Source organism: Chenopodium album, chromosome 2 (assembly GCF_948465745.1).
Source record: "Chenopodium album chromosome 2, dcCheAlbu1.1, whole genome shotgun sequence".
NCBI lineage: Eukaryota > Viridiplantae > Streptophyta > Magnoliopsida > Caryophyllales > Amaranthaceae > Chenopodium > Chenopodium album.
This window is the reverse complement of record NC_137835.1, coordinates 58920386-58943301: the sequence shown is the minus strand read 5'-3', so window position 1 is coordinate 58943301 and position 22916 is coordinate 58920386. Positions and strand designations below refer to the sequence as shown.

Below are 22916 nucleotides of genomic sequence, written 5' to 3'. Positions count from 1 at the left end.
CCCATTGTCTGTTTGGTAACCGTCAAATATAACCTAAGAGGTATTCCGGGAAGTGCTGGTGCTAATATAGGAGGATTTGCGAGATAGGCTTTGATCTTTTCAAAGGCTTTTTGACACTCGTCATCCCATATCACTGGTACATTCTTCTTGAGCTTTTTGAAGATTGGTTCACATATTGTTGTCAATTTTGATATGAAGCTACTTATGTATTGCAACCGGCCAATAAATCCTCGAATCTGTTTCTCAGTCTTGGGCGGTGGCATTGACATGATGGCTTTGATCTTGGTTGGGTCTATCTCTATTCCTCGAGAGCTTATGGCATAACCCAAAAGCTTTCCTGAGGTAACTCCAAAAGCACACTTAGATGGATTCAACCTCATATTATATTTTCTTAGCCTTTCGAAAAATTTTCTTAAGGCTACTTGATGGCCTGGACGGTCTTTTGATTTCACAATCATGTCGTCGACATATACCTCGACTTCTTTATGCATCATGTCATGGAGTAAGGTAGTTGCTGCGCGTTGGTAAGTAGCACCCGCGTTTTTCAACCCGAATGGCATTACCGTGTAGCAGTAAGTGCCCCATGGTGTTATAAAAGTTTTTTTCTCCATGTCTTCTTCTGCCATGAGAATCTGGTTGTAACCTGCGTACACATCCATGAACGAGAGGAGCGCGTGATTTGCCGTGTTATCTACCAGAATATCGATGTGTGGCAAAGGGAAGTCGTCCTTTGGACTTGCCTTATTTAGATCTCGATAGTCGACACACATTCTTACCCTTTCATCTTTCTTCGCAACTGGGACGACGTTGGTGACCCATTCGGGGTATTTGGATACCTTGATGAAATCTGCAGTTATTTGTTTTTGGACTTCTTTTATTTTAAGAGCTACATCGGGTTTCATTTGACGCAACTTTTGTTTTACGGGTTTCATTCCTGGAATTAGTGGTATAGTGTGTTGAGCTATTTCTCTATTAATGCCTGGCATATCCTCGTATGACCAAGAAAATACATCGATAAATTCTTTAAGTAAGTTAATTAAATCGGTTCTTTCTTGTTCATTTAGTGTTAATCCGATTTTAACTTCTCTTTTATTGGTTGAATCATTTGAGATATCAACCTTTTCAGTTTCTTCAATTATCGGTGTTTTCTTTTCGAGTGTTTCCATTGCTTTAATAAGTTCTTTGTCTTTTTCATTGTTAGTTAAGCAATGCTCGTCATCTTTGGTTAGAGAAGAACACAAGAAATAAGGAGAAGGAGAAATATTATTATACTCTGAGATCATTACATCAAAGAGTGATATGTCCTCAGGGACTTGATCACTAACTATTCTAGGAGAAGAAATGGAAGGGGAAGGTGCTACTACTAAAGACCTAGAAGACTCTATAGGGAGAGACTCCAACTCAGACTCTGACTTAGACGATTCTTCAAACATTGGTCCTTGCCCTGGTGTGATGGATATTTTTCTTCCGCTTAGGGTAGTCACCTTGATAGTCTTGCGCCACCTTGTAGTGATCCTTCAGCTTGAGTGATTAGCTTCGAGGGATCGAAGCTTTTGCTTTGTAGGACTGTCTGAATGAGCGAGGAGTTGTCTTCTATGTAAGTTGGCTCATTCTTTTCTCGCCCAAATAGTAATCCCATGACGTTAAAGTTAAAGCATGGGGGTGCTTTCTCCTTGTGGACAGGAGTTGGGATTTAATTTGTGAAATAACAATCTAAGAAAATCTCAAATCCCGGTTGCCTTATGTCATTTACAACAAATGGCTCGGGAAATTCATGGCATGGATATTCCTCTCCTTCTTTTATAAATTGACCATTAAGTGTAAGAGGGTACTGATCCATTGGGATTGCTTTCTTTTGAATGCGAGCGTCTCTATGTGTCTTTGACTTTTCCTAGGCTCGCTTGAGATCTTTCCGAGTCGCTTCGAAACCAACTCCGAAAGTGTCTAACTTAGGGAGGCCAGGTGACTCTCGCGACTTTGCTATTCCTTTCTTCTTTCCTAGGGTCATCCCAGGGAAATGTCCTTGTTTCTTCAGCATAGCATTTACAACCATGTTGGAATGGGGGTCATGGCAAAGAGGGGTCCTGGCAAAGAGGGGTCCTTTCATCCTCCTGGATTAAGGAGACTTCTTTGTTAAAGCCCCATAAGGCTTCATCATCCTCGTCGTGCTCCACATTAATGATTGGATTTTCTATAGACTTGATCCTCATAGGCGAAGCATCGATGGTGATAGGAATTCCTCCAACTATAGCTTTTACTTGTTGGTGGAGAGATGAGGGGACAACCTTTAGGTCATGAAGCCAAGGGCGCCCCAACAGTAAATTGAACGAAACTTTAATGTCTACAACTTGGAAAGTAGTAGCATGTTCTATTGCTCCAGCCGTTACGTTCAGGGTAATTTTACCAAGAGCTTGACGTCGAGTGTTGTCGTAGGCCCTTATTCCTTGTGTAGACGGAGTTAAATCTTCATCCCTTATGCCTAGCATCCTCGCAGTTCTAAGTGGACAGACGTTGATGGTCGATCCATTGTCTACAAGAGTCATAGGAACATTCATTCTCTTGCAAACTACTGTGAGGTTTAATTCCTTGTAATGTTTGTCACCTTCTAGAGGTAAATCCTTGTCAGAAAAGGTGATCAAATTAATTGGACTAGGAAGATCACTTGTGAAGAAGTTGACTAACCCCTCAGGAGTAGTGTCAGAATCTATCTCTATTTTGTCCAAGGCATTCATTACATCCAACCTATGTTCTCGAGATGTCGCCAAAAGTTTCCATACGTTCATCTCAACTTTTGTCTTCTTAAACTGCTTAACATTGTCATTGTCTTCAATGATAGGTATGGGAACTTGTTGCGCGGTCGGCATAGGTTGTGTTGAAACGGGAGGTTGCATTCTCCCGGATCTCGTGAGGACGTCTATTGATGAGTCTTTTTCAGCCCAAAAGTCATCCATGGCGTACGACACAGAAGGTGGAGATCCTACTATGTCTTTTAAATAGACGTCTTCTTCATCACTGTCCCAAACTCCATTAATGGTTGCATCGTCTTCTTGTGGAACTTGGACTAGTTTCTTTTCATCGATCATTTTCTGAACTAAATCCTTGAATTTGAAACAGTTTTCGATAGTGTGACCCCCTGATTAATGATACTGACAGTAATATCTATCTGTCCTTTTCAATGATTCGAATAGTCTTGATTCGAGAGGTTTGATCTCGCCACTCTCGGAGAGCATTTCGAACATTTGTGCATATGGGATCCCAATTGGAGTGTAAATTCTATTACTCTTCTTGGGTTTTTCAGTGACTTGTAAAGGAAAACGCATTGCCTCATAAGTCGTTCTCATGGGTGTGAATTCTCTCTTGGATTCATCTTTCAGGAGTGGAACCTCGTCATATTTCTTTAGAAGTTCTTTTATAGCTTTGAGAGTCTCACGTAGCAAGCGCGACCCTTCAATCATAGACAGTGTGAGCGATTGTATGTCCTCTTTACTTGCTGGTTCTGGAAGGCTATCCATGGCATCGAAGAATATTTTCTCGTCTTCTTCAATGGCATGGATTTCTTTGACAGGTTTAATGAGAGACGAGGGGTCAACCTCGTTTTCCTCATCAGAGATAGCCAAGGCATGAGCAAGAGGTGCATTATCAATGCTTGGCTTCTTAATGGCAGGGGGCAATGGCAGCTTGTTGTTATCGATTAAGTCTTGGATAGCTTCCTTAAGCTTCCAACAGTTTTCGGTGAGATGGCCCCTACCTTGGTGATACTTACAGTGTGCATTGGGGTTCCAATTAGCAGACCTCTTTTCGACTGGTGGGTCCCCAAATGGTCCAATAGGAGTTATAAGACATTTTGCATTTAATCTATCAAATGCAGTGTCATAACTCATGCCAATAGGAGTAAAGTTTCTCTTAAATGGTTTCTTTTGTCCTTGATTGTTCATAGCAAGGACTTCTTCTAAATTAAAAGTGCTAACGTTGTTTAAGTGAGTGGTTTTGGAAGAAGAAGGATTGTCGTTCTTCTTTCCTTTCCAACCACTGTTGGAATTATTATTGGCAGCTTTTAACTTAGCCAGGTCGTCTTCAATATTGATCCCAATGTCGTAGACAGCCTTGAAGGTATGGAGATTATTTTAATACTTAAGATGCTTGGAATATTTTTCTTGAAGGGTTTTGATGAACAACCTTACAGACTCTTTTTCACTTTGCACCTCAATCATCTTAGCTGAGGTTTCTCTCCATTTGTTAAAGAAAGGGGTGAAGCCTTCGTTCTCTTTCTGCTTGAGGATTTCAAGTTCCCTATGGTCAGTCTCAACTTGAATGTTGCACTTGTATCTATCAACGAAAGCGTTTGCTATGGACTCCCAGGTAGAGGTCTTTTCTTTCTCGAGAGAAAAGAACCATTGTTGGCAAACAGTCTCGAGAGATAGTGATAACAGAGAGGGGAAAACCTTCTTATCGATACCCTTAATACTCATTATCGTTTCAAATGCTCTTAAATGAAAATAAGGATTATCAGTTGCTCTGAATTTTGGGATGTTGTTGGCATTGAACTTCTGCGGAAGAAGATCTTTGTCCACCGAGACCCCTTATGAATTAAGCCCTTGAAACTTGTAGTCTCTAGATAGCTTGCTTAAACTCTCTTGCATGAGGTCCATCTGTTGTTGTTTCACGGGATCATCGATCTTAAGTGTGAGGAGCTTCAGTGTTTCAGTCACGGTAACCAGTTGGTTCCTAAGCTCATTGACTTCTTCTTGTGTTGCCATTATGGTCTTAGCTTTCCTCTTACGAGCTATGGGTTTGTCAAAAAGTTGGACTTGTACGAAGAGGTTGTCTTTTATTAACCGTCCTTCCTTTCTTGACCACGCGCTGTAATTTAAACCATTTTGCGTTTTAATTACTTGACTCAAATTGACTTGACTTTACGGTTTTTAAAAGAGGAAAAAAAAAGGGGTGCATATGTTTTTAGGCAAAAATAATGTACATACTTTTAGGGAACTAAGTATAGTTTTTAAATTGGAGGATTAGTATCCGACTTACCCCCCTAAAAAAATGACGGAAAAAACGCGCATGCAAGACTCCCTTAGACATGGTCAAAGTGTGTGTATTTGTGTGTGCGTTGAGTGTAAGTGACATGTTTGGACTCTTGTTTAAGACCATAGGACTTAGTGCCTGAACTCGATTAATGACTCAACCAAGTACTATTGACAGCGAAAATTAACCGAATTAATTAGCAAACTGGTTAATTAGACAATAGGTGATGACTCAACCAAGAATCTGAACTGTCGTCAAAACGACAGGACTGGCGTCGCACTGTGTAGCGTAGCGCCAGAAGACAGAGCTGTCGCCAGGCGCCACACTCCACAGAGTGGCGCTATAGTCCAGACTTTGGCGCCAATGCTGGAGCTTCAATCTGGAACTGTTTTCGGTGTTATTAATCAATAGGGGTATGCCTAAAGTCGTACGTACTAGGTCAATTCTGATTAAAATATTAGACTTTATTGACTCTAATTAATTAATTAATTAATTAATTAATTAATTAATTAAGCAAAGTTCTTTAAGTCATTAATTTATTTAATCTCAACACAAGTCAAATAAACGGTTAAGAAAACATAGAATATATGCACAACAAATAATGCACAATTAGTCAAGTAGACACAATATGATGCAATGAGTTTGCAACCTAACCATGGCTCTAGTTCTCTAAAGTTCGGGATATGGTTTAGTCAATAAAGGGTCCATGGTTAATTGTCCGGATGCACCGCGCGGAAGCCTAACCGTGAAGGGTTGGCGCGAGTGGATGGGACACCGCAAGTTTTAGAAAAAACTCGCTTCCATGGTTTGGTGAATTCATCAATCTCGGATTTACCCTTTGTTGCTCAGAGCGTTCAACCAGGTAGATGGAGCATGAATTCCCAAGGGGTTATGTCCATATGTAGAACACATATGGATTTCAGAAAATTGAGAAAAAATTCAATCAGGAAGTAGGATCGAGCTAACAATACGAAAAACTGGTCGAAATTAGAACGCATATTTCTGGCTCGGTATTGGAAGAATTTGGCGCCAGAAAACAGAGCTTGGCGCCAAATATAAGTTGTAGCGCCTGGCGCCAATGTTGGCGTCTGGCGCTACAGTTAAAAGTATGGCGTCAATCCTCTGGTCGCTGATGTTAATTCCTACATGCCTCAGCAGCTTTCTGTGCTCGATAAAATTTTCTAGTTTCACGCAGTGTTATTTCAGTCCCAGTTGTGAAAGATATTTCTCAAATTTCCTACGTGTAAAATCATATGTTTTTAACTCATTACGGATGGTCTTTCCAATGAGATCTTTTTTATGCATATGACAATAATGTAAATCAAAATTACGCACATGAAATACTTAGAACGTTTCGAGTCTCGTCCACTCATTCTAAATCATTGCCGAAACAAATTCAGGAATTAAAATAGAAATCCTCCCTAGTGGAGTTGCCAAAAAACTGTAGGGAATAATTTCAAGCGTTAACCCCTAGCTTGAACCCCACTGTGATCATACACTAAAGTACGGTGGCGTCCAAAAGGGAAGAAGATAGAGCAAAAGAATCGCCAACAAGTTTTAGGAACTTGTAAACCGTTCACAGGGTGAAGGTTACACCCCTTAACGATCCAAGAGATCGTCAACTCCATAAGGTCTTGAACCAAATAAGGGTTCGGGGATGAAGGTACAAATCCAACCTAAAAGAGATTGAACCTGCCCTAATAATAGGCCTCTACTTTATTCTGATCGTATTCATGTGCGCTTTTTGACTAACATACAATCAATAGGATTAACCCTAAACCTGTTTATCTATGTTGGTTGAATTTAATGCACAAATAAATCTATTATTGGCGATCACTTGAATTATAATTAAATTAACCCTAACAAGATTATTAAATATCTTATTAAGCGTGATTACAAGTACAAATTCCCTTTAAACATGCATAAAAGGCGTGGTCAAGCAATAAAAATAAATATCAAGCAACATAATAATCAAAATAAAATTAATCATAACAATAATCATAACAATCATAATTATAACAATTATAATCATAACAATAATTATAAAAATTATAATCATAAATCATAAAGAATAAAGTATAATCATAATAATAATCAAAGCAATAATCATCATAACAATCATAATTATAACAATTATATTAATAAATCATGTTAAAGCATAGCAAGATCCTAGACATGATACTAACAAGATTAATAACAAATCCTAGCATGTCACTAAACATCAAAAATCAAAGCTTTAACCCTAACATGATACTAACAATCATAAATATTAGGAAGAACATAGGAAGCATTATACTTTTAATTATACTTGATATTAAATTTACCCTAGACATGATACTAGGAATCAAAACAACAATCTAAACATGATTTCTATATCATAATATCAATAAAAACCATTAAAGTACTTACTTTGATGCCTCGTACCTCTTTCTAATAACAAAATACACACGTTAGTAACTTCAACGAAAATAATAATCAAACAATTAAATTAAATAATGGAAAGAGAGATTTGGGACCAAACCCTCAGAAATTAAACCTTTCACGTCTAGGGCGAAGGAAACTTCGAATATGGCTAGGTATTTCTAGATATAATGAATGGGGAATTTTGTATTTGAGAAACTAGTTTAGAGAAAGAGAGAGAGAGTAATCAAGAGAATCTTGATGAAAGTTGATAGATTGATTATGAATGAGAGAGAATTGACGATTGTGAATAAAAACTGGTTGTAGGTGAATGTAAACGGAGTTTTTACGACGTTATTTATAAAGAAAATCAGCCAAAAAGATAAAATATCAAAACAGAGTCTGGCTCACATGAAAAAAGGTTGGCGCCAACGCTGGCTATTGGCGCCAGACGCTGACCCTGGCGGCAGGCGCCAAGGCTAGCGCCAGGAGCTACAGCTGGCGTTTGGCGCTGACCTGGAAATTCACGCGTTTTCTTAAAATCAGATAAAAATTGTCGTACAAGAGGATAAAATCATATTTTCCTCAAAAATGCTCTTTGATTTTAATTAAAACTCTGAAAAGTCAACAAAAGTCAATTTATCAATGCTAATTGAATTAGGAATGAAAAGAATCTTCTAGAAGAATCTAGAAGACTAACACCATTCCTAATTGCATTAGGAATGATAAATCTATATTAGGCCCTCCCCTAGATCATTGGGCCGCATATAAGGCTCGAAACGGGCCCAGTTTAGTAAATTGGCCATAACTTCCTCAATATTCATCGGAATCGGGCTTATAATATATCGTTGGAAAGCTCTTGTCAAGCCCCATCCAACTACACTACTATTTGACCCATATCATGGACTAACCAAACTGGATTGGCTATTTTCTTAAAATAAGTTTTCAAAAACAAAGAGAAGAGAAAAGAAATTAAAACTATCCGCAACACTAAACTTTCTACACTTTCGCTTCATTCGATTATGATTTGATGTGAAAGGTACTCATCACTGGGTTTGGTTTTGGGGAGACACAAATAGGTGTCTACAGTTATATTTATACTTTAATTGGTATGACAATACTAGCAATTATAGGTATGTGACATAATAAAAAATAACAATAAAAAAAATATTCGGATCATTTCGGAGGTCTATATAAATGGACCGGATTCGAATCCGAAAATTACGAGTCGGATCGGATTCCGACTCGGATTCGGATCCGAGTCCAGAGTCCGTTTACTAAACGGATCGGAGTCAGATTTAGCTACATCCGACCCGAATCCGATCTGTTGCCATTCCTACCCTCCCCTTGACAACGCCGGACCCAACTACCTACTGTCGGCGTCACACCTACCCCTATATATCCCCGCCGTTATCCCTTCCCCTTCCACTTAAATCACCATACCCTCACCCCTAAAGGTCGAAACCACCATCCCCTCACTTAAAACCCCACGAAACAGCCTTAGAGACCCCTTCCCACGCCCGTCCGTCGCTTCCCCCACCCTCGAAATCATAGTCGTTGGGGTTTTGAGGGTGGGGGAAGGGGCGGTCGGGCGTGGGAAGGGTTTTTAGGCTGTTTTGCGGGGTTTTAGGGTGAGAAATGGTGGTATGGTGGTTTAAGGGAAAAGTGGAGACTGGTCCAGGCGACGTCGGAGGAAGGGTAAGGTGTCTGGGCGGCCGCCACCTAGGAGTTAGGGGTTGGGCCGGCAGTGTCGGTGGCTGGGTTGAACCATTGAAGGCTGGTGGGTTTTATTTTTTTTTATTTTTTTGTTTTTTACTTTTTTGTTATTTTTTTTTAACCTATCATAGAATGACACGTGCTCGTTAACTTGTAATAGCAAGTTGAATGACCGATTGGGATTATTTTGGGCGGATGAAGTACAAAGTTGGGATTATTAAAAAATAATCGAAAAGTTGAATTATTTTTGATGAACGGAGCAAAGTTGGAATTATTCTTGTCAATTTTTTTCAAAAAAAAATAACCAATCTAATAAAAGTCCAGCAATCCGTGGTTACTTGCGATTATCACGTATGTACTTTACTTTATGTATGGATTTGACATGGTCGTTATCACGTTATTCTAAGCAAGTGAATTTTAATGCACGGATAGATTATGGACCCTTCATTTCTTTTTATTTATACTATCGTTTCAATATAAGTGTGTAGGTTTAAAATGACATGTTAGCATAAAATTTAAACCATAAATATATTTAAATATAAGTTAAACACCATAAATTTCGATAACTCAGTACGTACTTACTTTTAGAGGTGTCAAATTGGGTACCCAGATGGAGTTGGGTTGGCCACAATGGGTCGGGGAGTTTGGATCGGGTAATGACGGGTCATTTTATCCTAACAAACCAAATCAAGTCGGGTCAAGCTTAATTATATTTGAATCAAAGGTGGGTCTACGTATGGTCAGCTACAAATCGAATTCGGGTCAAGTAAAATTCGGGTCGAGTCATATCGAGTTCATGTAAGCTCGAAGCCGGATTTAATTGGGTTTATTTGGGTCAAATGGATTTAATAAAGTTTAAATCGGGTAATTTCGGATTCCATTAGGTCTCGATTCAAATCAATTTTGTTTTTATTAGATCTTAATTTGAATCAATCATTAAACTCGTTATTGAGCTATTTTCTATACTAGCATATAAATTATCTTTCACTCTTATATATCAACCCTGTTTAACAAGTGTTTTAGAATTTCTCTCTTATACTAACAATTAAATATAACCCTCATTAACTACACTTTTTATTTAAAATCCCCCTTTCGTCTCCACTATAATCAATAAGTCAATAACTAATTAACTAATAAGCTTTGGGTCAAGTTTAATGGGGTCGTGGGTAGTTTTGGATCGGGTTGAATAAGGGTCGGGTAAATTGAGGTATTCTCGGGTATAAATGATTTCGGATATATTTTGTTTCGGGTTAAATTGAATCTAGGTCTTGAAGTATCGAATTTTATTGGTTTCAGATAAACAATGAATCGATACCAAGTTAGGTTTGAATCGTATATTAGCGGGTAAAATCGATTTCGAGTTAATTTTGGATTGTTTTTAGATCGGATTTGGATTAAATTATTTTAGGTCTAACTAGTTCGAAAACAGTTTGGTTTCAGATAAACTTTTCGGGTCGGGTAAGTTTTTGACACCCCTACTTACTTTGTAATAATCCCGTAATATACCTTTACTTTATTATTATTATTTATTTATTTATTTATATACACTATATTAATATACGTTCTTTAAAATGTATATGTGCCACTTACCTCGTGGAATGAATACCTCACATCTTGACATCTTAAATAGAAATAATTTATGTTCTATTTATCCACATAAATTCCTAACTTAGAAAAAGTTTAAGAAAGTTGTTATGAATAATGCATGGACATTTATATCTCTAAAAATGTTCTTTTACATATTTTCCACTATTAAATTTAAAACCTTAAAATTTTCTCTTGAGTTCCCTAAGTAGATTAATTATTTGTGTTTAGTCTCTCCATATATTTGATTTTTTTTTTTTTTTGAAAGAACTCCATATATTTGATTTTAGAGTATATAATCTATAGTTTTATATATTAAAAAGCATTCCTAAAATCGTTTATGTGCCATGTCATTCCCCTCTCATAGCATTGTGCCACGTCATTACCAATTAACAGATCATTCCAACTATTATTAAAAAGCTTTTGATGGGTTTCGAACACTAGACCTCAAAGAAATAAGATCTACTTCCTTACTATCTTAGCCAATAACAATTGATGTCATTTATACATATAAATATAATTATAAATGACATGCACCGATTTAAAAGGAAATACGAGATAAGTAGTTTGGAAAAAAAAAAAAAAAACGAAAAAAAAGAGGAATAAAATCAACATTTTAGAAAAAATAGAGTGCTAAAAAAAATATCTTTCTATACTCTTTATCAATTAGTAACATTATTTTTAACATTTATGCTAATGGATGATAATATATTTCATTTTGTGAAAAAAGGCGATAATATATTCATAAAGAAAAATTTTAATCAAAGTGGTAACCCGCTGCTATGCCTGGGCCGCACACTAGTTGTATGATTAAAATTATCTCTTGAATTCCCTAAATAGATTAATTATTTGTGCTTATTTCAATATTTAAAGCATCACTTAATCTCTCCTCTTTTTTTTAGAGTATATAATTGTATGATGACTAGTTTAATAGGGATATGCAAATAGATATAATAAAATATCATGCAAATATTTATAAGACATAAAGACCATTATTAATAATTCTCCTCAAAGGGCTAGTCATTGCGTGCATAAGAATCCCTATTGTATTTAATTGTAGAATAAAAAATTAACATTTAAACTAAAAACAAAAAAGACTCATATTACTGTTTATATTTTTTTTCGATATTGAAAATTATATTCCAAATTATTAATACTAAAAAAATTCAAACACTTTATTAAAAAAATCTACTCAAAGTAACATATTAGGGCAACGCCCGATTACGCACTAGTTAATAAATTTGATAATGATATTAAACAAAAAAATAGGTTGAAGTTAGTATAGTAATGCATTTTCTTTGACACACTTATTTAAGATAAGAGAAGTAATTTATAATTCGTCTGTTACAAAGATTCAAATTAGGTTTATATAAAATTGGTTCATATAACTAATACTAACACTTTTTAAGTGTTTGTTTTGCAAAAGACAATACGGAGTATGATGAAAACAGAATTCATTGTCACAAGAGAGACGTCATCATGTGAAGCGTGAATTAGCGAAGGGATAGATTGAGATAGAAAATTCAAAGTTATAGCTAGGAAACTCATGGGAATTGAAGTTGAAAATCATTTGTATATGCGTTATGTGGGTGAGAAGAATCAAGAATGGAGATCATTTAAGAAATGAAATTACTTGGAACTTAGTCGGAAGGCTGAATTCAGCACTTATTTCTTGCAAAGTTTTTTAATGGTAAAAATGGAATTAAAAAAAAAAGTCCGAGTTGAAATCTAAAAATCCTGGTCCGATATTTATTTTTGTAAGATTGTATTATTATGTAAATGGGGAAGAGAGGCTTTTCAAAAATATTGAGTGTTTCTATTCTTTAGGAGGATTTGGCTCCTTTCAAAGACCGGGTTTTTCTTCTCTCTTTTGAGGGAGGATTAGCTTTTTTATTTTATTGATTGCTGTAGAGTTGTTTCATGGGTAAAATTTTGCGGGATCGAAAAAGAGGTTAATATTTCGATTACAATCTAGCGAATCAAATGGAAATTTTCTGCATGGCTACAACAGATCGATCAACCCCCTCGCCGATGAAGGCTGTAAATCACAGCGATATGAAAGAGGATATGAAGAATGTACCATTTGCAACAACGGTCATAGTTTTGCTTACAGAATGTTTTTATTTGATTCAATTATTATGTATTCATTAGATTAAGCCCGTGTAACGCACAGTTCATTCGTTTGAATTTTTTAAAATAATTTTTATATATATATAGATTTATGTGCTAAAATTTGTTATATATTTAGATAAAATTCATGATATCAAAAGATAATATTTTATATTTAATTAATTTAAACTGAGAAATCTCATTCGTCAATTTTGCTTACGTGGCATCTAAATTATTTAATTCTTACAGAAATTAATAATATCGCATTTAATTGACTACCACTAAAATTTATTATCCTACATGGCACGCTGAAAAAATTAAATCCTACGTCGCTCTCTAAAAACTCGGGGAAAAAACTCCCCTTTATATATATACTAGTTTTGTGCCTTGTGCGATGTCGGGTTGTTTATTGAATTTTAAGATCAATTTTTAATCTATATGTCAAAGATTTTAAATATATAATTGATACAAAATTAGTATGGAATTGTTGTGCTTTTATGATGATTGGCTATCTAGTAGGCATGTAATGACTAATAATAATGTTGGTGGAAATATTCAATTTAATACATTAAAATAAAATAAAATAAAAAAATTAGCAAAAAGTAAATTAAATAAAATAAATGTTCAAAACCCGTTGGGTTGACCCGAACCCAAAACTTTGGGCAAGGATTGAACATTTCTTGACTCGTAACCTAAAGTGACCCTATCCGAGATGACTCATGACCCGACCCTGACTGGTCTCTATAGTAATAAAATTCTATTAGATTGTGAAGTATATTTTTTTAACCGATTAGTATATATTATAAATGGAGGTTTTACGCTTTGAACTACTTCTTTCACTCCAAGTAATATTATGATGTAAAAAATAAATTTATGTGATAATTTTTGAGAATTATAATCTAATAATTTTTTTGATTAAAATTATACTTTCTCCGTTCTTTTTTACTCAACCCGCTTTGGCTTTTACACTATTCACCACCTTTCTTTTGACCGTGTTTTGTGAATAATATGTAAGAAAAAACATATTTATGTTGGATCATTTTGAATTCGTCTCAATAAAAACTATAATAATATAAAACTTTTATATTTTTTAATTATGAAGAATTAAAGTTATTGACCGTTAAAGTTTTACATTGGCAAGTGTGATAAAAGAAACATGTCAAGTAAAAAAGAACAGAGCAAGTAATTGAATTTGTACCTATGAAATATTGGTATTTTATCGAAAATAAAACTATAAACCAACAATTTTATCCTAAAATCTTATCCAAATAAAATTCTAAATTAAATTTTTTATCTTATTAAGTCTATTTAAATCTATCCACCATGACGCAACACTTGGCGAAAAGTTGGAACGCCAAGTGTCGCTGTCTCGTGACCTGGCTAAAAGTTTTACTTTATATATCAATATACCTATACTAAAGGCGAAACCAGAAATGACACTTGTCATAACCTGGTTAAAAATTTCCCTCCAAAAGATGTTTTTTTATTTATTTTTATTTTTTTTCCCAAAGCTTCTTAGAGAAGTATTTAATTTAATACTTATTTTACAATAATATTTCTTTTCTATTTGGTAAGTATATTCATTTTTACACATTCAACAAAGATTTATTTATTTATTTTATGACGGGAACAAAGGCATATAATACAATAATGTAATCTTATCTATAACTTTGTAATGTAATCCATAGTTATTTTCATTAGTCGTGCATGCATTTCTTCTTCCGTTTTCTTTAATGATTTAAAAAAAATCGTAATTACAGAACTTTCATCCTATTTTGCAATTTGATATTATTTTTTACAGCAATAATTGTATTAAATTAATGATAATATTGAAATTACCGTGCATGGCACGGGAACTAACCTAGTTAGTTATATGATATGATATGATATGATATACGTAGTATTAGATTAGATCTAAATCTCTTTGTAGATGTCGTATGACTTTATTTATGAATTAATTTTATTTTTAAAAAAATATATTGAGTGTAATATTCAGGCATGTAATTGAGCCCAAGGCCCACCATCAGATGGCCCAACTCTATTTGACTCTAAAAGTCTCAAAACAGTAACAAGTGTGATGCGGGAGTATCGACACTATTTTTGTGCTATATTTGATAATGTTGACTTGATCAGGGTTGAAAAACATTTGAGTAACGTGACTTATTTTGATGATTTTCTTCTTTTGTGGGATATAGTTAATGTCGTTTTTATTTTTAATTATTACTTCCTCCCTCTTTTTTTTAGAGTCTCATTTCTCTTTATTATGTGAGTAATAAATGTTAGAAATAGGGGGTTTTTAAATATCGCCCTCGATTTTCTAACTAACGCCCGCAAAATGAAATTAAATTACGTATTTAACCTTATTATAACGATTATAAAAATAATTAATTTTACCTTAATTTCATACTTTTACTGGACACAAAATTTTTTACCGCTCTCTCTAGTGGTGAACGGCCACCGACCTTCATCGGACAACCACCCCAACCACCGTGAAATCAAACAAATTTTATAAATTTTGCAAAATCAATTTCGTTAGATCTTATGGACAACAACGAAATACCAGAAACACAACCTTTGACGCTTGCCGAAGGCTCGTCGAACCGATCAGAATCGGTACGTTGCGTTAATTTTTTTAAAAAAATCGAAACCCAGAAAACGCCTAGGATTTTCGAATGACCTAGGCTGAAACGCCTAGTTTTTTCGAATATCCTAGGATGTTTCGAAAAAACTAGGCGTTTTAGCCTAGGTCATTCGAAAATCCTAGGCGTTTCCTGGGTTTCGATTTTTCTTTTTTTTTTTTAATTTTTTATTTCACGTATTGGTTGATTGTCATTGGATTTTATACTTTTGAAATTATTATTGTTATTAAAATTAGTTATTATTATTATTATTATTGTTATTGTTATTATTATTGTTATTGTCATTATTATGGTTGAAAGTTTTTTTTATAATTAGTTGTATTGTTATTGTTGTTATTACTATTAGTCGTCTTCTTTGGTTCTAACTTTTATTAATATTTATATAGGATTCTGAGTCCGAGGATGGTGACGGTGTGGACTATAGTGGACATTTTTTGACAAACGAAGTGTTTCCGAGTTTTGAGGATGCTGTTCTATGGGCACAAAATGTTTGTCGACCGCTCGGATTTATGTTAGTGAAGGCTTCTTACAAGACCGATCGGAGTGCTCGACCGTATCGATATGTGAGTTGTGATCGTGGAAAAAAGGGCATGATAAGAGACATGATGAACGCGATATGCAAAGACACCAAAAGCAAGGCAAACAATTGTCCCTTCAAACTCAAGGTTGAGTATGTCAGAGTAGTAAATGGTTGGAAGCTTAGTTGCTTGAACGGAACTCACAATCATTCTTTGGTTGTTTATCCCGAGGGACATCGACAAATTAGTGGTCTTAGTATTGCTGCTAAGCAGGTAGTGCGTGACATGACTCAGGCACAGGTGCCACCTCGACATATCATGAGAACTCTTGTAGAAAAGTTTCCCGGAGACCATCCTAACATCAGGCATGTCTACAACTGTAGAAGTAAAATAAGAATGGAGCAATTTGAAGGAAGAGAAGTAGTTCACCAGGTGCTTCATTTGGCCAGACAGAGCAAATACCTCACTTGGGTTTTTACTGATTCCAACAATGTGTTGCAACATGCTTTCATGGCACACCCGATCATGACAAATTTGCTTCGCACATACCCGTACGTGATAGGTATGGATTCCACTTACAAGACGAATCGATACGGCATGCCATTCTTTGAGATTGTTGGGGTTACACCGACTAATCAAAACTTTCTTGTTGCATACGCATTCATGAGGTCAGAGTCTCAGGAAAGTTATCGGTGGGTGCTTGAGTGCTTGAGGTTGTTGATCGGTTATCATAGAGAGCCATCGGTACTACTGACAGATAGGGAGCTTGGCCTTTGTGCAGCGTTGAAGAGCGTGTTTCCAAACACAAGACACATGTTGTGTGTGTGGCATATTAACAAAGATGTTGAGGCGAAGGTTACTTCCATGTTTGAAAAAAAAAAGGAGATTGGTGCCAAGTTCAAAAATGGGAGGTGGAGGCTTGTGATTAATGCTACATCTGAAGAGGCATATAACAGAGAACTTGCAGTGCTGAAAACCAAGTGGAGTCGATGGCCGAAAGTGATTGAATATGTTATGGACACTTGGCTCGTACACAAGGAGAAGTTTGTATTGTTTTGGACAAACCAGGTACTACACTTTGGCAATGTTAACAACTGCAGGGTTGAGAGCCAGCATTCAGCATTGAAGTGTTGGATTGACAGTTCAACAGGCTCTTTGGACACGGTTTGGGCTCAAGTGCACTGCTCAATTGAGAACAAGATCATAGCCATTCGTAATGGATTGGAGGCATGTAGAACAAGTCATGGTCAGAAGTACAAGCATAAGCCTTTACATCAGCTGAACGGAAAGGTATCCCACTATTGTCTGTCTATTCTTCTTGGTGAGACAAACAGAATGCGAGGGTTGAGTACGGATATTCATCGACGCTGTGGGTGTGCTCTACGTACTACCCACGGCTTACCTTGTGCGTGCCAAATATATGACTTGATTGCTGCAGGGAAGGGGTTGTATTCTAAGAATATTCATCCATTTTGGAGGACCCTTGTCATTGGAGATGGTGTCGACATTCCTAATATAGTTGATGAAAATGATGAGGATCGAGCTCATTTCCGCACCCTTGTTGATCAGGTTATTGCCAGTGATCCTGTGATGCTTAGGCACATGTCACGAGTTATTGAGGGTGAGATGGATCCTAACTACGATGACCTTCAGGAGCCTAGAGTCAACCCTCGTGTAAGGGGACGACCACCCGAGAATCGTAATAGGCGGGATCCTTCATTTTTTGAGCATGTTGAACGTAGTGGGCGAGAGAATCGATCTAGAAGTAGACCGCCCCCATCTAATACAGGTGATCATCAATTTAAATAATATGTTTATTCATCCTAAATTTTAATTTAACTATATGTCATATTATGTTTTTAATTTTGTAGGTACTGGGTTCGACATGCGCCAATGCAGATACAGCTACGCTATTCCCAACATCATTTGGCCTTACGTCGTAGGTGTTAAGGATGTAATTGGTGATGGGAACTGCGGATTTCGTTGCGTAGCAGATTTATTGTACGGAACTCAGGAGGAGTGGCGATTGGTTCGGCATCAAATGGCAAATGAGGTTGGTTCTCACCCTTGGCTGTACAGCATGATTTACTACGACATATGGGGCCAAGGGGTTGGTTCAGGACTGCAAAGGGAGATAGACCGGATTAGATGGGATGGTGATGCGTGTGGAGAGGAGCACTGGATGGTAGCACAACAAGATTTTTTTGCTATTGCCACATTATGGAATGTGGTGGTGATTTGTTATGGAGTAGGAAATAGACCGTCGAGCTACTATCCATCTACTACTGTTTTGCCGTTGAACAATCGTGGACCTTTAGATAGGCCTTCTGGGGAGTTTGTGATTGGAACTGTTGGTGGATCGCATTTCATTCGGTTGCATATGGAACATGACCACCCACTACCTCCAATTTCACCAATGTGGTTTAACGCTCGACAGACAAGTGTAAACGGGTGGGAGAGAAGGTACGATAGAAGACTTCAATTGTGGCAGACATTAATCAACTCTTGAGTACCGTTGAGTATTGTTGTGGATTTTGATTCAACTTTATTTTAACTTTATTAATAAACATGGTTATTTTTTTAATTTATTTTAAGCATTTCTTTTGTGAAGCAAGTACACAGTCTATTAGAAAATAAAAAAAAAATAAAAAAAAACTCAAACATAAATGTCAACTTGATTATTTCCAACAAATGTGTAAAACTTAAATGGCCACTAACAACATCCAAAACATAGTCAACATCCAAAACATAGTCTAATAAAAAAAATAAAGTCCAAGCTACAAATGAATATTACAACTAATCAGCAAGTCCATTTATTGCATTCCAATCAGAAATCACTTGCTCCAACATTGCTCTGGTGTCTCTCGATAGTGTAGGGTACTCACTAAGTGATCGCTGTGCTGTAACCATGAATCGTCCTACCCACTGCATAAACAATTATAATTATATTAATAATAATAGGAAAAATAAATTAAATAAAAAAAAACAAGTAATAAAAAACTTACGTAATCAACGTTGGTCCTCTCAGGAAGACCGTGATCATCCTCAACATTAGGAGTGACGATAGGATGACTAACTCTCCTAAACCATGATAGGTAGTCAGGTGCACAAGTATGTCCGCCAGGCGGAACTCTAGTATATCCACCAAGCAAAAGACTGAACGCAGCACCGGGAACAAAACCATTCCACATGCGAGTAGTCATCTGAGCTGAAAAACTGACCCTATAAGACTTAACACTAACTGGTCTATGAGCATCATCAGGCCTAATCATGTCACCGGGAACCTCCTGTATAAACCCCAACTGTCGAACAACTCGACCGGGCATATATGGCTCTATGATGCCTCGATATCGAATACATCCAGTAAACGCAGTCCTAGGCACCTGTAATGCAGGAAAAGCTCCGTACGGCAACCAGCATACCTATAAATTAATACAAGAGTAAATCAACTGTAAATTAAAGCATTGTAAAACAAATAGTATTACGTATCTATTTATACCTCATGGTCACCCAGCTGGTCAAGTCGAGTACGAAAGGACACGAGACGCTGTTGATGCTTCCGCGCCATACCAACATCCCATAACCCTGCACGTGCATATGGAACGTCTCGCGTCAACACACCCTGGTGAGGCCGAAAACATGGAAAGTACTCATATATCCAAGACTGGAGAAGAGTTAGACAACCCGCGATAGAATCACATCCATTTCGGGTGGCATGCCCGAGCTGACGATACAAGTACGCTAGTGTGGCTGAACCCCAGGAGTATCTCGTCAACCTCTCCAGGTTATGCTCCACAAACAACTCAGTGAGAAAAGAAGGGTGGGTACGACAACCGCTCTTGTCAGTAAAGAGCGTGTTACCCAAAAGGACCCACATGTAACCAATGACCTGAACCTCCTCTGTAGTCTCTACAGTACGACACCTATCAAAAATCTGGTCAGTATGGACGCCACCATTCCTATATATGGCAGTCTGAGTCTTGACCTGTAGCTCCTCTGTAGTCAACTGTAACAACTCAGCTGCAAATGTCTTATACCGGTCACTAGATAGATCCTCGGCAACCATATCACCTTCAACCCGAATACCAAGTATGTGGTAAACGTCATGCAACATGATGGTCATCTCACCAAAAGGTAGATGGAAGGTGTTTGTATCTGGCTGCCATCTCTCCACAAAAGCAGAAATCAGCGGAAAATCAAGGTGGTCGTGCATAATGCTCGGCAGGTGCGACAACCCAGTCTGTCGTATCCGCGTAGCAGTGTCTGCCGTAAATCCCTCCATCCATTCACTCAACAATCTACACACACTAGCTCTAGTATGACACCGCAAAAACCGTCGATCATGCCCGTCCCAAATATATCGAGCAACATGGGCCCCAAAACTAGGAATAACGGTCCCAACATCGGGTCCACCGTCCATCGGCCCCTGAACAAGCCAAGGCGCTACAGATCGAGGTGGTCGTGAACTCGTAAATCTCCCATCAGGACCTCTCGTCACGACAGTCGGCTGCTCCTCAGCATCAGCATCAGCATCATCGTCCTCAGGTCCATCATCATCGTATCTCGAACCTGAACCCGAAACCGAGCTAGTAGTCCTCAACAAAGGATTAGGACCGGCTCCCTCCCGCTCATCCAAATAAGTCCCAGAACTACCCACTTCTCTATCGCGCTCCGGTAAAGAACTACCTTCCCGTATACTAATCCCCGGCCCCCTATCTTTCCTAACCGACGCGTTAATGCCGCGTGATCTAGCATGTCGTGGACCAGAACCCTCGACTACATTCTAAATTTAGAATAAAATGGCATTAATACTAACAAAATCAACCAACTAATATTTTTAATAACTAACAACTAAATATTCAAACTTTCAACCAAATAATAAACTAGTACACATATCATCCAATTAATTATAACAAAATCCAACAAATTTCTAATAATTAACAACTAAATATTCAAAATTTTAACCAAATAATAAACTAGTACACATATCATCCAATTATATATAACAAAATCCAACAAATTTCTAATAATTAACAACTAAATATTCAAACTTTTAACCAAATAATAAACTAGTACACATATCATCCAATTATTTATAACAAAATCCAACAAACAATATTTCTACATTATTCCTTAGTTAATCTTGCATTAGCCGACATAAAGTAATGATATAATACTAGTATCACCATCAACTATAAGAAATAAGAAATAATGACCGAAACCAAACTATCATTACACATTCACGTTAATTCGAGAAATCTAAGGAACTTGCACATAGACTAATCAAATTGCCGATTTTAAAATTTCTATCGGTAAAAAAAAGCTATCTTTCTAGTCAATTTTGGAGTAGGGTAAAGTCAAGACAATCTTGAAGTAACGGAGCAAGCAACATTTAAAATCTAATCAAAACCCATTTTCCTACTCACATCTTTATAGTAGATAAAAAAAAAAGGATCAACAAGTATAGGAATATAAAAATCAGCCAATAACCATTGCTTATAGTATGAAAATCTGAAAAATGAAAAAGAATCAAGAATGCTCAACAAGTATTTTCATATAGATGAATTCGAAATCATATTTAATCCTCATCAACTATATATCAACACAAACCACCCAAAATATCAACAAAACTTCAAACTAAACATCACGAAAATTCTCAAAAAAAACTTCCAAGAAATTCTATACGGGCATCGAGATAGATAGTAATGGTTGGAACATCTACGAGGCTAATATCTAAAACAATAATAACTCTTAATCAATCCAACAGCACTTAAAGAAAATCCATTATATACAGAGTACAAATATTGCCAACAACGTCATTTCTCAAACACAATACAACTAACTACTACATATTTATAATCCGATTGTAAAGTCATATTAAAATGTATAGGGTGTGAATATATGAGCACAAAGCATAGATATCTCACTACTTTGTTACACGAGATGCTAAAACCATTTATGATTGAATTAAAATTAAAGCATTACAAAAATTAAATCTACACTAACAAATCCCAAAATCAACAACTAAAAACCAAGCAATTGAAGTCCTTCACTTTAGTTGATTAAAACCCAAAAATCTTGAACTTTAGTTGATGATTTAATTTCCAATTTCCAAACAACAACAACGAATTTAATAATAATAACAACAACGAATTTACAAATTCAAAGCCAAGCAATTAAAACCCAATACCAAAAAAAAAAAAAAAAACGAATTTAAAAAAAAAAATAAAAACCCAGGCAAACGCCCAGTTTTTTCAAACAGCCATGGCTGAAACGCCTGGTTCGTGCGTACAACCGTGTGGTTGTACGAAAAAACTGGGCGTTTCACCTCAACCGCCCAGATTTTTCGTACAACCACACGGCTGTACGCACGAACTAGGCGTTTTAGCCATGGTTGTGCGAAAAAATCAGGCGTTTGCCTGGATTTCAGAAAATAATAAAAAAAAAAACACAAACCTCTTCTCCGCCGGCGATTGACTTGCCTTTGTCCTTCCGCGGCATTATCACGGTGTAGATCGACGCTCAACCACTGCTCCGGCGCTTTTATCTGCGGTGATAGTGGTGGCGGCGGTGGATGTTGTGGTGGTGGAGGTGGATGTGGTGGTGGTGGTTTGTTTAGAGAGAGAATGAGAGTGAGTAAGGAATGAGGGTTTTGTTGGGGGAGGGAGGTAATTTTGTTTGAGGGTTATTTTTTTTTTATATAAAAAGGGTAAGAATGTAATTTTAATTTATTTTGCGGGCGTTAGTTAGATATTCGAGGGCGACGTTTAGCTTTCCACTAGAAATAAGACTCTAATAAAATAATGGAGGAAGTATTTTGTAATTAATTATAATCTTTTATTTTGTATGATTGAGGTTTAGGGTTTTATTTCATGTACTAGTATCTTTATATAAAAGAAGATATTTTATGATGTAAGCTTAGGTC

At 36.5% G+C, this 22916-nt stretch overlaps 1 protein-coding gene across 1 annotated transcript in view; it reads left to right on the top strand.

The window, feature by feature from the left end:
• Positions 1-18500, top strand: part of LOC145573466 (PKS-NRPS hybrid synthetase cheA-like) — a 33383-nt gene extending 14883 nt beyond the window's left edge. Inside the window, exons 3-4 of the mRNA XM_081631792.1 lie at positions 15860-17780; positions 17863-18500. Of these exons, the coding sequence (XP_081487918.1) occupies positions 15860-17780; positions 17863-18500 (2559 nt within the window). The remainder of the gene's footprint in view (positions 1-15859; positions 17781-17862) is intronic.
• Positions 18501-22916: the final 4416 nt, after the last annotated feature.